Source organism: Misgurnus anguillicaudatus, chromosome 3 (genome assembly GCF_027580225.2).
Source record: "Misgurnus anguillicaudatus chromosome 3, ASM2758022v2, whole genome shotgun sequence".
NCBI lineage: Eukaryota > Metazoa > Chordata > Actinopteri > Cypriniformes > Cobitidae > Misgurnus > Misgurnus anguillicaudatus.
The window spans coordinates 13,455,448-13,473,185 of record NC_073339.2 but is presented as its reverse complement, the minus strand read 5'-3'; the positions used below and the strand labels follow the sequence as shown (position 1 = coordinate 13,473,185).

At 37.5% G+C, this 17,738-nt stretch overlaps 1 protein-coding gene across 1 annotated transcript in view; it reads right to left on the bottom strand.

Moving 5' to 3' along the window:
• Positions 1-17,738, bottom strand: part of LOC129445283 (uncharacterized) — a 235,063-nt gene that overhangs the window by 115,346 nt on the left and 101,979 nt on the right. The window contains exons 35-44 of the mRNA XM_073861848.1: positions 1,974-2,040; positions 1,720-1,874; positions 1,497-1,618; positions 1,339-1,400; positions 1,083-1,183; positions 907-973; positions 664-818; positions 448-569; positions 299-360; positions 43-143 (exon numbers count right to left, since the gene is read on the bottom strand). Coding sequence (XP_073717949.1) covers positions 43-143; positions 299-360; positions 448-569; positions 664-818; positions 907-973; positions 1,083-1,183; positions 1,339-1,400; positions 1,497-1,618; positions 1,720-1,874; positions 1,974-2,040 — 1,014 coding nt within the window. The remainder of the gene's footprint in view (positions 1-42; positions 144-298; positions 361-447; positions 570-663; positions 819-906; positions 974-1,082; positions 1,184-1,338; positions 1,401-1,496; positions 1,619-1,719; positions 1,875-1,973; positions 2,041-17,738) is intronic.

Here is a 17,738-nt window from a genome sequence, read left to right as displayed (position 1 = left end):
CCTGCTGTTTAGTATGGCTGAAGGTCACCAATATGAACATACCCATCTGTTTACGGAGCTCATTTAGGAAGCTGACAGGTTGTATATCATCCATTTCCGTAAAGACATGGTTCATGGAAACCTCAATCTGCTGTTCTTTTGTCCTAATGGAATAAAATAAATGTTAGAACTTTAACCTTGTTAGAACAGAGACATAGAAACCTGAGTAAAACGAAGGGGAGTATCATGATTGTAGAGGTTTAATGCAGGGTAAATGTTTTATAGTAAAAGAAATTAAAAATTAAATTTCAAAGCTTACGTGACTTTGGAGAGTGTAACATCAAATAGTGTTTTTTGTGGATCATTCAGAAGAGTGTTGAGCTATAAATAAAAAAAAAGATAAGCGAAAAACAAACAGATTACAATACAATGTGATTTCTGACCATTGATCTTGATGGTTATGCTTACCGCAGCATTGATAGCATTCTGAACTTGCTCGGCAGGGTTGCCTTTAGGCACATGACTGTTTGGGGTGCTGATGTTACTCAGATTAAATTCAAAGATGAGCTCATAGGAGGTGTCTGAGATTTCTGTTTGATAGAAATGTTCATAATGTATTTTGTCCTAGTACGTAAATAAACTTTTTAATATAAGAAATTTTAAAATTAAAATGCTTAAACTCACTGTTATAGGTCACATTCAACAGCTTGAGTGATTTATCAAGTTTTGACTCTCTGGAGTCCCTGAGAGTTTTGATAGCACTGAGCACATGAGCTTCACTGGGGACTGGAGATGAGGAGTTGAACGTCAATGTGCTTGTCACCACTGCAGAATCAATTCTGTAAAGGGCACAACTTTCATTTAATACAGTTCAGGGCTTTACATTAACATGACAAGCATTTTCTTTAATGTAACATCTACACTCACTGCTGCTGGGAGGACGTCACATGGGAGACTTTTGTTGTCAGGGGAGAAATTGTTGTAGTGGTCAGATCTGACAAATGATGAATAAAAAATAATGCATTTTCAGGAAAAATACTGCATTTTTTAGCATGTTCCACAATTCGTTTTAAAATGCCTGAAGGTCATCAATATAAACATACCCATCTGTTTACGGAGCTCATTTAGGAAGCTGACAGGTTGTATATCATCTGTTTCCATAAAGACATGGTTCATGGAAACCTCAATCTGCTGTTCTTTTGTACTAATGGAATAAAATAAATGTTAGAACTTTAATCTTGTTAGAACAGAGACATAAAAACCTGAGTAAAACAAAGGGGAGTATCATGATTGTAGAGGTTTAATGCAAGGTAAATGTTTTATGGTAAAATAAGTTAAAAATTAAATTTCAAAGCTTACGTGACTTTGGAGAGCTTAGCTTCAAATTGTGTTTTTTGTGGATCATTAAGAAGAGTGTTGAGCTATAAATAAAAATAATGATAAGCAAAAAACGAAATGATTCAACAGATTACAATACAATGTGATTTCTGACCATTGGTCTTGATGTTTATGCTTACCGCAGCATTGATAGCATTCTGAACTTGCTCGGCAGGGTTGCCTTTAGGCACATGACTGTTTGAGGTGCTGATGTTACTCAGATTAAATTCAAAGATGAGCTCATAGGAGGTGTCTGAGATTTCTGTTTGTATAGAAATGTTCATAGTGTATTTTGTTCTAGTACGTAAATAAACTTTGGATTTTTAATATAACAACTTTTAAAAGTAAAACGCTTAAACTCACTGTTATAGGTCACATTCAACAGCTTGAGTGATTTATCAAGGTTTGACTCTCTGGAGTCCCTAAGAGTTTTGATAGCACGGAGCACATGAGCTTCACTGGGGACTGGAGATGAGGAGTTGAACGTCAATGTGCTCGTCACCACTGCAGAATCAATTCTGTAAAGGGCACAACTTTCATTTAATACAGTTCAGGGCTTTACATTAACATAAAGACTGCATAACAAGCATTTTCTGTAATGTAACATCTACACTCACTGCTGCTGGAAAGACGTCACATGGGAGACTTTTGTTGTCAGGGGAGAAATTGTTGTAGTGGTCAGATCTGACAAATCATAAATAAAAAATTTATACATTTTCATAAAAAATACTGCATGTTTTATCATGTTCCACACTGCGTTTAAGGATGGCTGAAGGTTACCAATATGAACATACCCATCAGTTTATTGAGCTCATTTAGGAAGCTGACAGGTTGTATCTTATTTCCCTTTTGGAAGATGTAATCCATATTGCCATGTATTTGGTCAGATGTGCTCCTAAAAGAAGAGCACAAAAGTTACTTAAAAACAGCTTCAGTTCATGTAAATAAGACATTTGTAAAGAGAGAAGACAAACACACGTTTAAGAGAATTTGATTTTATAACAAAATGTTCTAGTGGATTACAATATGATGCTACGGCATAAATATCTATCATTAAGAGAAGTGAGTTTAAATCTTACGTGAAATTGAAGGAGTTGGGTTTAAACTTCTCACTGTCTGGATCATTCAGGAGAGTATTCAACTGCAGGGGGAAAACAAACCAAATCCATTAAATTTGAAGAAGATTTGCACCGGACCCAAGCTCTTTGAATTGATTTTTTAAGCTTACCACATCATTAACCGTGTCCTGCATTTGCTTGAAAGTGCTGCTTCTAAGCTCAGAGTCATCAGGCATGCTGATGTTACTCAGGGAAAATGTAAAAAAGACTGCATAGGAGGTGTCAGAGACTCCTGTTTGAAAAGATATGTTAATATAGATTTCACCAAAGCTTGCCATTCATTGCTGGCTGATACATTTATATTTTTTCGAGAAAGCTTTTCACTGGAAAATAATGGCACTTACTCTCATATGTGACTTTCCCCAGCCTGATTAATTCATCGAATTGTGACTCTCTGGATTCCCTGAGAGTTTTGATAGCAGTGAGCACCAGAGCTTCACTGGGGACTGGAGATGAGGAGTTGAACAGCAGTTTGCTAGTCACCTCCGCTGAAACAGATCTGCAAAGGGCACCACTTTGATTTAATACAGTTCAGAGCTTTATATTTAAATAAAGATTGCATACTGAGCAAATTTAGTAAGGTAACATCTACACTCACAGTTGCTGGGAAGATGTCACAGGGAAGCTTCTTGTTGTCAGGGGAAACGTTGTAGTGGTTAGACCTGTCATGTCAGATGGAAACAATAAAATGTAATCAATTTCCATCAGAAATACTGTACACTTTATCATGTTCAACACTTCGGAAGGCTGAAGGTCACCAATATGAACATACCCATCAGTTTATGAAGCTCACTTAGGAAGCTGACAGGTTGTATCTCAGCTCCCTCTTGGAAGATGTAATCCATATTGCCGTGGATTTGGTCTGATGTGCTCCTAAAAGAAGAGCAGAAAATACACTTGAAATTACCTTCAGATTGACGGTGTTAAACAGTACATTTTACGCAAAACAAAGAAAAAAAGATTTCAAGAGCTGTTTTAATATTTCAAAATGTCATAATGCATTTAATATGACCATAAGCATAAGTATCTTACAGAGACAGAAGTCAGTTTAAATCTTACATGAAGTTGGAGGAGTTGGGTTTAAACTTCACACTGTTTGGATCATTCAGAAGAGTGTTCAGCTGCAGGATTAAAACAAACAATCCATCAATTTCTGGAAAGAGATTGCACTGCAACCAAACTTTTTCGCTGTGTATTTTTCTGAATGCCTACCCCATCGTTGATCATGTCCTGAACTTGCATGTAAGTGTTGTTTTTAAGCTCTGGGTCTTCTTGCATGCTAATGTTACTCAAGGTAAATGTGAAGAAGACTGCATAGGAGGTGTCCGAGATTTCTGTTTGGAAAGATAAATTCAATTTACATTTCCCCAAAGCGTACAATCTATTATGGTTGAAATGTTCAAACTGTTTATATAGTGACAACATAAACGACAACACTTACGTTCGTAGCTGACATTCAGCAGCGTGATTGTTTCTCTCAGTTGTGAAACTCTAGATTCAAGGAGAATGTTGATAGCACTGAGCACCAAAGCTTCAATGGGGACTGGAGATGAGGAGTTGAACACCAGTTTGCTTGTCACCTCTGCTGAACCAGATCTAAAAATGGCACAATTTTCATTTAATTCAGTTCATGAAGTTAGATTTAAAGACTGCATAAAGCATAGGCAGAGTTTGGGGGGGGGCACTGCCCCCAAAGGACCAGAGCAAATTATGATTTTGTCTAAGCAATTAATGAAATTGAATAATGAGAGTGTATTTTTTATTTTCCTAATCTTAATATTTTCTTAGATAGACTGAGAAACTGAAGGCAAAAATAGTTTTAATTCATGTAAACCATATTTAAAAATTACGAATCCACACTCTTTCGCTAATCTCAAAGTGTTACACTCATAGATATGTATAAAGGCTAGATGTCTCACCCCTGCTGCTGGCCAATTGAGTGGAGCGTCCGCATTTTGGCGGCCATCTTACTACAGGGTGCTCGCTCACTCGTAGCATTGAGTTTTAATGGTGCAGGTACTTTTAAATGACCATAACTTGCTTAATTTTTTACCGATTTTCAAACGGTTTGGTTTGTTATAAACATGTACCTATGACACTACATACTTATACTAAAAAAAAAATAATGAAACATGTTAAAGCACCAATAATTATAGCCATGTTAATAACATTTGTAAGAAACCAAACCGTTTGAAAATTGGTAGAAAATTGAGCAAGTTATGGTCATTTAAAAGTACCTGCACCATAAAGCTCAATGCTACGAGTGAGCGAGCGCCCTGTGTTAAGATTGCCGCCAGGTGATGACGTTAGAGACTCTACTGTAAGACATCTAGCCTTTATACATATCTATGGTTACACTCAAGGCCGTAGCCAGGTTTTTTCAAATACCGAGGACAACCCCTTCATTTTTTTTTATTATTTATACTTTTTCCATATTACAGAATAATAATAAACACGTCCAAACTACGACATGGCACAAATGTAACTGTGTCTGTGAGAATTTTGTTGGTGACTAAAAGCATCCAAAATAAATCAATGGTTACATTTCATCATCTGAAGTGTAAGTCACCCTTTGCCTAGAAACTGCAAAACTTTGTCATTTTTTTTCAAGAAGCTTTTTACATTTTCAATTTAGGATGAATTTTTAAGAGTATAGAAGGAGTTTATATATAATATGGGCTCTTATTGGCTGATTTTTCTTCAATATTCAGTGTAAGTCATCTATTTCAAACATACATTTTTGGTTTTCTAATAATTATTAACAAAATTAGTCAGTTTGGCACAGGTATATTTTGTTTCTACAAAAGTAATTTCAAGCATTTAACCATGCACCTTCAGATTAAATGATTTTTAAGATCATAGTTAACATTTTAGTCAAGTGACCTTAAACTTCTGAACAGTAGTGTAGGTTTGAATCTAATTGGAAGCTGTATTGCATCTCATATTGTAGGCTATTTGCTGCATAACCATTACCTCTCCCCTTCCCTCCTTCTCTTTGTCTGCTCATCTTTTGCTGGCTTTCCAAATGATAATTTAGTTTGTTGCAGCCTTTTCATTTTCATTTGCTTTATTAGATCAGAATTACAGACGTGGAGAGACTCTTTACTCAGCATAAGTTGCACGTTACATAAACATTCTTGCATTTCTTGCATACTATTCAGGTATAAAAGCAGTGCTTATCATACTTTGTGTTTGCGACCGCTACCTTTGAGCTTGTTGTACTTGCCATTGCTCATAGCTCTGTCTGCCAGACTGCACGTGAGGACCGGGCTGCCTGTGAGTGTCTAGCAGCAGCACCCACTGCTCGTTGAGTGGAGAGAATGATACATGCTCTCACGTCAGTCTCCAACCACGCCAGAAAAGATTGCTAGATTTGTCCTTTTTCGCTTTTTATAAGTCGCTGAAGGGGGTTTAAAAATTGCTAAATCTAGGGACAATGTCATCATTAAGTTGACAACACAGCACTGCTCTGACTGTGCATGTTTATACAGTGTATGAACTAAGCCTGCTTCTAGTTGGCTAACAATGGAAATTCAGCCAGTTATCATTGGTTATGTGGTTGTCCCACCCACTCTAACATACACAGGCCAATCATCATCAGTTGAAAAAAAAAACATTGCCTGTCTGATAGTCTACTCGCTTCAGTGAGATTAACGCGCAACATTTTAATGTCAGTAAAAGTAACGACGGAAATTTATTTGATTACTCGTTACTGAAAAAATAACACCGTTAGTAGCGACGTTTATTTATAACGCCGTTATTTCCATCACTGCACGTGATGGTCCGTAGATGGAAGGATAATTATTTCGTCTGCTATTTTCATAGGGCCCTATAATTTCCGCGATCACGGAATCGCGGACGGAATAGCGGAATTGGCTAATTAACACGGAATCTAGTATTAACGCGGAATTTCGCGGAATTTTACATATTTTGAATAAAATTATATTTTTGTGTGGGAGACGAACATATGTCTGGGGGAAATGCAGACCGGGAGAAGTAAATCTGGGCGACACGCCCCCTCCCGTCGTTTCAGACCTCCTCCAAAACACTGAAACCATGGCGAAGCGGCTCTCCACGACTCTGCTTTCGTCAGCGAAAAAATTAAGAAATTCGACGCTAAGCACTTAGTTCCGAGCAGATCTCACATGACTTTTATGTGACCGGAGAACTGTTATTTTGGAAGTTTAGTCAACACTCTGTTCACGGTGAGCGCAAAGATACATGCACTCTCTCATCCATGTCTGTCTCACTGTACCTCTCACGGTCACGCGCTCACGCATCTGTCCGAAGTGCGAACACAAATCCTCATGTATTTGTTCAGTTTTATGCATTTCAAGCGAGCTGAGGCAAACTAACTATCCCTCGCATTTAAAATATAATCATCTGCATAATGGCGCCGCTCTCTGTCTCTCTTTCGCTCGCACGTGCAAAGACAAGAGCTGCGTGATCACGATGTCCTAAGTCAGATCACTATCCTGTGTATGTTTGTAAAGTTATATGCATTTCAAGCAATTGTGTATAAAATATGGATCGCGTTCCGCTGGATTGATGTGTTTAAGGCACATCTGAAGGCACCACTGCGTTGACACCTTGTTGTAGCCTCCTGCAACAACACTAAACAATGCATTGAATTGAGTTGTGTGTGCGCGCGCGCGCGTGCGTGTGTATGTGCGTGTGTAAATGCATCTTTTATAGTCATTAAGTAATCCTGTTATCCAGTTTTTCCCCCAAATCATTTACATTTTAATCATTAACATTAAAGGCACACTCTTTTTATGACTAAAATAAAAGTAAATGGTAAAAAATATAATTGCCAAAAATTAAAACGGATAAAACGGAATTTGCAAAAATTAAAACGGAGAAAACGGAATTTGGGAAAAAATAAAACGGAATTTGGGAAAAATAAAACGGATTTTATAGGGCCCTATTTTCACATCAAAATGAAACAAAACTTCAAGAAAAACTACAGAGGACATGACCTCGGTGTCCTCAATGGTAGCTACATCCATGGTTACACTACCCTACGCAAAACTCAACCTACTGTATGTAACTGAGCAATTTCTGTAAGGTAAATATCTACACTTACAATTGCTGGAAAGATGTCATGGGAAAGCTACTTGTTGACAGTGGAGACATTGTTGTAGTGGTCAGTCCTGCAAAAATAACATGAAAAAAAGTAAATTAATTCAATTAAAACAAAAATACAGGATTCTTTCAGCAAGTTAAAACTTCACTTTAGAATGGGTTAAGATCACCAATAACGTACCCATAAGTTTATGAAGCTCATTTAGGAAGCTGACAGGTTGTATTTTATTTCCCTTTTGGAAGATGTAATCCATATTGCCATGTATTTGGTCAGATGTGCTCCTAACAGAAGAGCACAAAAGTTACTTAAAAACAGCTTCAGTTCATGTAAATAAGAGATTTGTAAAGAGATAAGACAAAAACATGTTTAAGAGAATTTGATTTTATAACAAAATGTTCTAGTGGATTACAATATGATGCTACGGCATAAATATCTATCATTAAGAGAAGTGAGTTTAAATCTTACGTGAAGTTGAAGGAGTTGGGTTTAAACTTCTCACTGTCTGGATCATTCAGGAGAGTATTCAACTGCAGGGGGAAAACAAACCAAATCCATTAAATTTGAAGAAGATTTGCACTGGACCCAAGCTTTTTGAATGGATTTTTTAAGCTTACCACATCATTAACCGTGTCCTGCATTTGCTTGAAAGTGCTGCTTCTAAGCTCAGAGTCATCAGGCATGCTGATGTTACTCAGGGAAAATGTAAAAAAGACTGCATAGGAGGTGTCAGAGACTCCTGTTTGAAAAGATTATGTTAATTTTAGATTTCACCAAAGCTTGCCATTCATTGCTGGCTGATACATTTATATTTTATGGAGACAGCTTTTCACTTGAAAATAATGGCACTTACTCTCATATGTGACATTCCCCAGCCTGATTAATTCATCGAATTGTGACTCTCTGGAGTCCCTGAGAGTTTTGATAGCAGTGAGCACCAGAGCTTCACTGGGGACTGGAGATGAGGAGTTGAACAGCAGTTTGCTAGTCACCTCCGCTGAAACAGATCTGCGAAGGGCACCACTTTCATTTAATACAGTTCAGAGCTTTATATTTAAATAAAGATTGCATACTGAGCAAATTTAGTAAGGTAACATCTACACTCACAGTTGCTGGGAAGATGTCACAGGGAAGCTTCTTGTCAGGGGAAACGTTGTAGTGGTTAGACCTGTCAAGTCCGATGGAAACAATAAAATGTAATCAATTTCCATCAGAAATACTGTACACTTTATCATGTTCAACACTTCGGTTAAGGATGGCTGAAGGTCACCAATATGAACATACCCATCAGTTTATGAAGCTCATTTAGGAAGCTGACAGGTTGTATCTCAGCTCCCTCTTGGAAGATGTAATCCATATTGCCGTGGATTTGGTCTGATGTGCTCCTAAAAGAAGAGCAGAAAATACACTTGAAATTACCTTCAGATTGACGGTGTTAAACAGTACATTTTACGCAAAACAAAGAAAAAAAGATTTCAAGAGCTGTTTTAATATTTCAAAATGTCATAATGCATTTAATATGACCATAAGCATAAGTATCAGAAGTCAGTTTAAATCTTACATGAAGTTGGAGGAGTTGGGTTTAAACTTCACACTGTTTGGATCATTCAGAAGAGTGTTCAGCTGCAGGATTAAAACAAACAATCCATCAATTTCTGGAAAGAGATTTGCACTGCAACCAAACTTTTTCACTTTGTATTTTTCTGAATGCCTACCCCATCGTTGATCATGTCCTGAACTTGCATGTAAGTGTTGTTTTTAAGCTCTGGGTCTTCTTGCATGCTAATGTTACTCAAGGTAAATGTGAAGAAGACTGCATAGGAGGTGTCCGAGATTTCTGTTTGGAAAGATAAATTCAATTAACATTTCCCCAAAGCGTACAATCTATTATTGGTTGAAATGTTCAAACTGTTTATATAGTGACTACATAAACGACAACACTTACGTTCGTAGCTGACATTCAGCAGCGTGACTGTTTCTCTCAGTTGTGAAACTCTAGATTCAAGGAGAATGTTGATAGCACTGAGCACCAAAGCTTCAATGGGGACTGGAGATGAGGAGTTGAACAGCAGTTTGCTTGTCACCTCTGCTGATCCAGATCTAAAAATGGCACAATTTTCATTTAATTCAATTCATGAAGTTAGATTTAAAGACTGCATAAAGCATAGGCAGAGTTTGGGGGGGCACTGCCCCCAAAGGACCAGAGCAAATTATGATTTTGTCTAAGCAATTAATGAAATTGAATAATGAGAGTGTATTTTTTTATTTCCCTAATCTTAATATTTTCTTAGATAGACTGAGAAACTGAAGGCAAAAATAGTTTTAATTCATGTAAACCATATTTAAAAATTACGAATCCACACTCTTTCGCTAATCTCAAAGTGTTACACTCATAGATATGTATAAAGGCTAGATGTCTCACCCCTGCTGCTGGCCAATTGAGTGGAGCGTCCGCATTTTGGCGGCCATCTTACTACAGGGTGCTCGCTCACTCGTAGCATTGAGTTTTAATGGTGCAGGTACTTTTAAATGACCATAACTTGCTTAATTTTTTACCGATTTTCAAACGGTTTGGTTTGTTATAAACATGTACCTATGACACTACATACTTATACTAAAAAAAAAAAATGAAACATGTTAAAGCATCCATAATTATAGCCATGTTAATAACATTTGTAAGAAACCAAACCGTTTGAAAATTGGTAGAAAATTGAGCAAGTTATGGTCATTTAAAAGTACCTGCACCATTAAGCTCAATGCTACGAGTGAGCGAGCGCCCTGTGTTAAGATGGCCGCCAGGTGATGACGTTAGAGACTCTACTGTAAGACATCTAGCCTTTATACATATCTATGGTTACACTCAAGGCCGTAGCCAGGTTTTTTCAAATACCGAGGACAACCCCTACATTTTTTTTATTATTTATACTTTTTCCATATTACAGAATAATAATAAACACGTCCAAACTACGACATGGTACAAATGTAACTGTGTCTGTGAGAATTTTGTTGGTGACTAAAAGCATCCAAAATAAATCAATGGTTACATTTCATCATCTGAAGTGTAAGTCACCCTTTGCCTAGAAACTGCAAAACTTTGTCATTTTTTTTCAAGAAGCTTTTTAAATTTTCAATTTAGGATGAATTTTTAAGAGTATAGAAGGAGTTTATATATATTATGGGCTCTTATTGGCTGATTTTTCTTCAATATTCAGTGTAAGTCATCTATTTCAAACATACATTTTTGGTTTTCTAATAATTATTAACAAAATTAGTCAGTTTGGCACAGGTATATTTTGTTTCTACAAAAGTAATTTCAAGCATTTAACCATGCACCTTCAGATTAAATGATTTTTAAGATCATAGTTAACATTTTAGTCAAGTGACCTTAAACTTCTGAACAGTAGTGTAGGTTTGAATCTAATTGGAAGCTGTATTGCATCTCATATTGTAGGCTATTTGCTGGATAACCATTACCTCTCCCCTTCCCTCCTTCTCTTTGTCTGCTCATCTTTTGCTGGCTTTCCAAATGATAATTTAGTTTGTTGCAGCCTTTTCATTTTCATTTGCTTTATTAGATCAGAATTACAGACGTGGAAAGACTCTTTACTCAGCATAAGTTGCACGTTACATAAACATTCTTGCATTTCTTGCATACTATTCAGGTATAAAAGCAGTGCTTATCATACTTTGTGTTTGCGACCGCTTGAGCTTGTTGTACTTGCCATCACTCATCGCTCTGTTGGCCAGACTGCACGTGAGGACCGGGCTGCCTGTGAGTGTCTAGCAGCAGCACCCACTGCTCGTTGAGTGGAGAGATTGATACATGCTCTCGCGTCAGTCTCCAACCACGCCAGAAAAGATTGCTAGATTTGTCCTTTTTCGCTTTTTTAAGTCGCTGAAGGGGTTTAAAAATTGCTAAATCTAGGGACAGTGTCATCATCAAGTTGGCAACATGGCACTGCTCTGACTGTGCATGTTTATACAGTGTATGAACTAAGCCTGTTTCTGGTTGGCTAACAATGGAAATTCAGCCAGTCATCATTGGTTATGTGGTTGTCCCACCCCCTCTAACATACACAGGCCAATCATCATCAGTTGAAGAGAAAAACATTGCCTGTCTGATAGTCTACTCGCTTCAATGAGATTAACGCGCAACATTTTAATGTCAGTAACAGTAACGACGGAAATTTATTTGATTACTCGTTACTATAAATATAACACCGTTAGTAACGACGTTTATTTATAACGCCGTTATTTCCATCACTCCACGTGATGGTAAGTAGATGCAAGGATAATTATTTCGTCTGCTATTTTCACATCAAAATAAAAACAAAACTTCAAGAAAAACTACAGAGGACATGACCTCGGTGTCCTCAATGGTAGCTACGGCCATGGTTACACTACCCTACGCAAAACTCGACCTACTGCATGTAACTGAGCAATTTCTGTAAGGTAAATATCTACACTTACATTTGCTGGACAGATGTCATGGGAAAGCTACTTGTTGACAGTGGAGACATTGTTGTAGTGGTCAGTCCTGCAAAAATAACAGGAAAAAAAAGAAAATTAATTCAATTAAAACAAAAATACAGGATTCTTTCAGCAAGTTAAAACTTCACTTTAGAATGAGTTAAGATCGCCAATAACGTACCCATAAGTTTATGAAGCTCATTTAGGAAGCTGACAGGTTGGATTTTATCTCCATCTTGGAAGGTGTAACTTATATTGCCATAGATTTGGCCTGATGTGCTCCTAAAAGAAGAGCAGAAATACACTTGAAATGAGCTTCAGATTAATGGTGTTAAACAGTACTTTTTAGGCAAAAATAATTCAAGAGTTGTTTAATATCCCAAAATGTCATGATGCATTTTATATGACCATAAGCATAAGTATCTTACAGAGACAGAAGTCAGTTTAAATCTTACGTGAAGGTGGAGGAACTGGGATCAAGTTTCACACTGCTTGGATCATTCAGAAGAGTGTTCAGCTGAAGAGGAATAACAAACCATTAATCAAACCTTGGAGAAGATCTGCACTGCACGCAATCACTGTGTATTTTTCTGAATGCTTACCGCATCGTTGATCATCTCCTCCACTTGCTTGTAAGAGTTGTTTCTAAGCTCTGGGTCTTCTGGCATGCTGATGTTACTCAAAGTAAATGTAAAGAAGACTGCATAGGAGGCATCAGACATTTCTGTTTGGAAAGATATATTCAATTTACATTTCCCCAAAGCTTGAATCTATCACTGGTTGAAACGTTTATACACTCTAAAAATGGATGGGTTGTTTTTTACCCATAATGGCCTGGGTTAAAAACGATCCAATGTTGTTGTTATGCAACCATTCAATAAAATAACCCAGCAGTAGGGTTAAAACTACCCAGCATTGGTATTCTGCCCTATATTTACCCATTATGGTTAAAAAATAACCCAGCCATTTTTAGAGTGTACTGTTTATACGTAGATAGCTTTTTACCTGAAAATGACAACACTTACTTTCATAGCTGACATTCATCAGCTTGACTGTTTCTTTCAGTTGTGAAACTCTAGATTCTAGGAGAATGTTGATAGCACTGAGCACCAAAGCTTCAGTGGGGACTGGAGATGAGAAGTTGAACACCAGTTTGCTTGTCACCTCTGCAGATCCAGATCTAAAAACAGCACAATTTTTTATTTAATTCAGTTCATGAAGTTAGATTTAAAAACTGCATAAAGCAAAAGCAGAGTTTGGGGGGCAGGGTGGGACACTGCCCCCCAGACCAGAGAAAATTATGATTTTGACTGAGCTGTTAATGAAATAGAAAAATGAGAATGTATATTTTTTTTGTTTAATCTTAATATTTTATAAGGTAGACTGAGTAACTTGAGGCTAAACTAGTTTTAATTCATGTAAGCCATATTTAGAAACCATTAAGCCACACTCTCTCGCTAATCTCAAAGTATTGAACCACACTTGTTTGCCGGTAGGTGCCTCCCCACACACAAACGCAAAACTCTGCCTATGTAACTGAGCAATTTCTGTAAGGTAAATATCTACACTTACATTTGCTGCAACGATGTCACAGAAAAGCTACTTGTTGACAGCGGAGACACTGTTGTAGTGGTCAGTCCTGCAAAGTGAGAGGGAAACAAAAAAAATTAATTCCATTGAATCCAAAATATTGTAATTTTTGGCAAGTTAAAAACTTCACTTTTAATGGGTTAAGGTCATCAATATGAACTTACCCCTCAGTTTACGAAGCTCATTTAGGAAGCTGACAGGTTGGATGTCATCTCCATCTTGGAAAATGTAAACCATATTGCCATGGATTTGGTCTGATGTGCCCCTAAAGGAAGAGGAGAAAATTCCATTGAAATGAGCTTCAGACTGATGGTGTTAAACAGTACTTAAATAATAAAATAATTCAAGAGTTGTTTAATATCCCAAAATGTAATAATGCATTTAATATTACCATAAACATAAGCATCTTTCAAAGACAGAAGTCAGTTTAAATCTTACGTGAATGTGGAGGAGTTGGGTTCAAACTTCACACTGTTTGGATCATTCAGAAGAGTGTTCAGCTGCAAAGGAATAATAAACCATTAATTAAAGCTGCAAGCAGCGATGGAAGGGCCCTCGCACGCATGTGCACTGCCACCCTTTGGCCTTAGTAAAGCAGTGTACCAGCGGATTTAAATTTAAGTAGGTAAATATAGGTGGATATTCAAAAGAACTTTGATGTGTAACACAGTGTAAAACCTGACATTTCCTGCTGCCAGCAGGTGGCGCTATGACTGTATGTGAATAATTCCATGTTGATTTGTTCAAGCCAGGGCACTTATCAAACATGTGAAACGTGGGTCAGATTAGAAATTTGAACCTGAGTTACAACAACTTCCTGTTTTATAGCGAAAAGCCAAAATTTGGCAGGCTGCCACGGACACACATCTCCGCAATTTAGTATCGCAAAGGCCTTTAGAGGACACAGACGAAATATAGTTTTAATCTAATGAAATCTGTAGGAAAAGTTCATTCAAGTACGAAGACCAGAAATGGCAAAATTTGCACTCAAATAACAGAGTAAATTCAAAATGGCCAACTTCCTGAGGGGTTTACAGCTAGGCTCCTGGAGACTTTTTTGTAGGTCTTGGAGTGATACATGATCCTACTGCATTTCGTATCTGTATGTTTAACATAGAGAGAAGGCTGCTCTCTTGAATTTTTGTTGGTGGCGCTATAGAGCCATTTTTACACCCCCGGGTATGAAGCCTATTTCAAATTAAAAAGTTTGCAACATTTGACACGTGTGCAACATTTCAAGATTTTTTGAGCTTGTTTAGGCAGTCAAAAATGTGATTCATTAATTGATACTTTGCGAGGCCGCCACAGACACGCCCTATAACGAAAAGTCAAGGTCATCGCTATTTATCATCACACAAGCTCTTGAGATTAGACTGATGAAATATGAAATTGATATGGTTAAATCTCTAAGAGCAGTAAGTCACAGCGAAAAACATGGTATTTGCTGCTGCCTCTAGGTGGCGCTATTACCGTTACTGAATTATGCCATATTGATGTGTTCAGGCCGGGACCCTTATCAAACGTGTGAAGTCAGGGGCAGATCGGACAATGTATGCCTAAATTACAACAGCTTCCTGTTTCATGGCGAAACATCACAATTTGCCAGGCCGCCACGGACACGCCCTTCAACAAAAAGTCAAGATCTTTACAATTTATCATCGCAAAGTCCTTAAGATCTGTCTGACCAAATAAGTTGATGATCTAATTAAATTTCTATAAGCAGTAAATCGCAGTGTAAAACCTTACATTACCTGCTGCCAGCAGGTGGTGCTATGACTGTATGTGAATAATTCCATGTTGATGTGTTCAGGCCAGGACACTTATCAAACATGTGAAGTGTGGGTCAGATTGGACATTGTAAGCCTGAGTTAGAACAACTTCCTGTTTTATGGCGAAAAGTAGAAATTTGGCAGGCCGCCACGGACACACCCTCCAACGAAAAGTCAAGATCTCCGCAATTTAGCATCACAAAGGCCTTTAGATGACACAGACCAAATGTGGTTTTAATCTAATGAAATCTGTTAAGAGGAGTTTGTTCAAGTATGAAGCCTGGAAATGGCAAAATCTGCACTCAAACTAGAGAGAAAATTCAAAATGGCTGACTTCCTGTGGAGTTTTGAGCTTTTTTGGAGGTCTTGGGGTGATACATTATCCTATCACATTTCATATTTGTACGTTTACCGTAGTGTGGGGGGGGGTTGCTTTCTTAAGTTTTTGTTGGTGGCACTAAAGAGCAATTTTTACCCCTCCAGTTTTAAAGCTTATTTAAAATAAAAAAATGTCACCACATTTTACGCGTATGCAACATTTCATGACTTTTTGAGCTTGTTTAGGCTGTCAAAAATACAATTAATTTATCGATACTTTGCGAGGCAACCACGAACACGCCCTTTAACGAAAAGTCAAGGTTGTTGCTATTTATCATTACACACGGTCTTGAGATTAGACTGATGAAATATGATGTTGATATGGTTAAATCTCTAAGAGCAGTAAGTCACAGTGTAAAACATGGTATTTCCTGCTGCCTCTAGGTGGCGCTGTGACTTTTACTGAATTATGCCATGTTGATGTGTTCAGGCCAAGACCCTTATTAAACATGTGAAGTCGGGGGCAGATCTGACAATGTATGCCTGAATTACAACAGCTTCCTGTTTCATGGTGAAACATCAGACTTTGCCAGGCCGCCATGGACACACTCTTCAATGAAAAGTCAAGATCTTCGCAATTAATCACTGCAAAGGGTTAAGATCAGTCTGACCAAATAAGATGATGATCTGATTAAATCTCTAAGAGCAGCAAATCACGGCGTAAAACATGCCATTTCCTGCTACCTCTAGGTGGTGCTATGACTGAAGCTGAATATTGGCATGGAAATGTGTTCAGGCCAAGACCCTTATCAAACATGTGAAGCGTGGGGCAGATTGTTTCATGGCGAAGACGCCAAAATATGTCAGGCCGCCACGGACACACCCTCCAGCGAAAAGTCAAAAGCTCCGCAATTTAACATCGCAAAGGCCTTTAGATGACACAGACCAAATATGATGATCTGATCAAATCTCTAGGAGGAGTTTGTTAAAGTACAAAGCCTGGAAATGGCAAAATTTTCCCAGAAATCACAGCAAAAATTAAAAATGGGCGACTTCCTGTGGGGTTTAGAGCTTGGTTCCAAGGGACTTTTTTGTAGATCTTGAGGTGATAGAAGATCCTACCAAATTTCATATCTGTACATTTTTCGTAGCAGGTGGCGCTATTGAGTCATTTCCACACGCTCACTTCTGATGCCGTAATCACATGTACATTTTCGTCACTTCTGACGTGTGTGCAAAGTTTCATGAGTTTTAGAGCATGTTTAGGCCCTCAAAAATGCTATTCATTTCGGAGAAGAAAAAGCAGAAGAAACTGAGCAAAAACAATAGGGCTTTGTGATATGTTGAATATAAGTGCTGATTTTGAATGAGTTTATATTTGAATGAGTTTACACTTATAAGATGTTATTGAACAAGTTTAAATAAGTGCTGTTTTTTACATTTTCTTTGTTTACATTCCCTTTAAATGTATTGAATATCAGTGATGATATTGAGTGTGATCTATTGAATTTAAGTGATTTATACTGAAAGAGTTTACATTTTATTTGTTTACATTCCCTTTATATGCATTATAAAAAGTGTTACATTTAATTTTTCTTATATTCATAAATAGTGTTTATTTTCAATTTGTACTTCACATAAAACAAAAGTTTTTAATTTAAAGGCGGAGTCAATGATGTTTGAAAGCCAATGATGATATTTGAAATCACCTAAACAAACACGCCCCTACCCCAATACAATCTGGACCTTCTGTTGATAGACCCGCCCCACAAATACGCAACCCGGCATTTGATTTGATTTGATTGGTTATTAGTGTGTTTTGGTAGTCGGCCCGTCTTCTTTTCCAAACCGTTTTTCAAACATCGTGGACTCCGCCTTTAACGTATTTATTGGATTAATTATTCTCCTTAAACGTACTCTCGTTATGACGTCATCGCACGCTTCAGTAGGGGATGCGCCCGCGATGCGCTTCATTCTGAGTTAATACACAGTAAACGAAGCCATCACTGCAGCGCTCTCGTTGTTATCATTCTT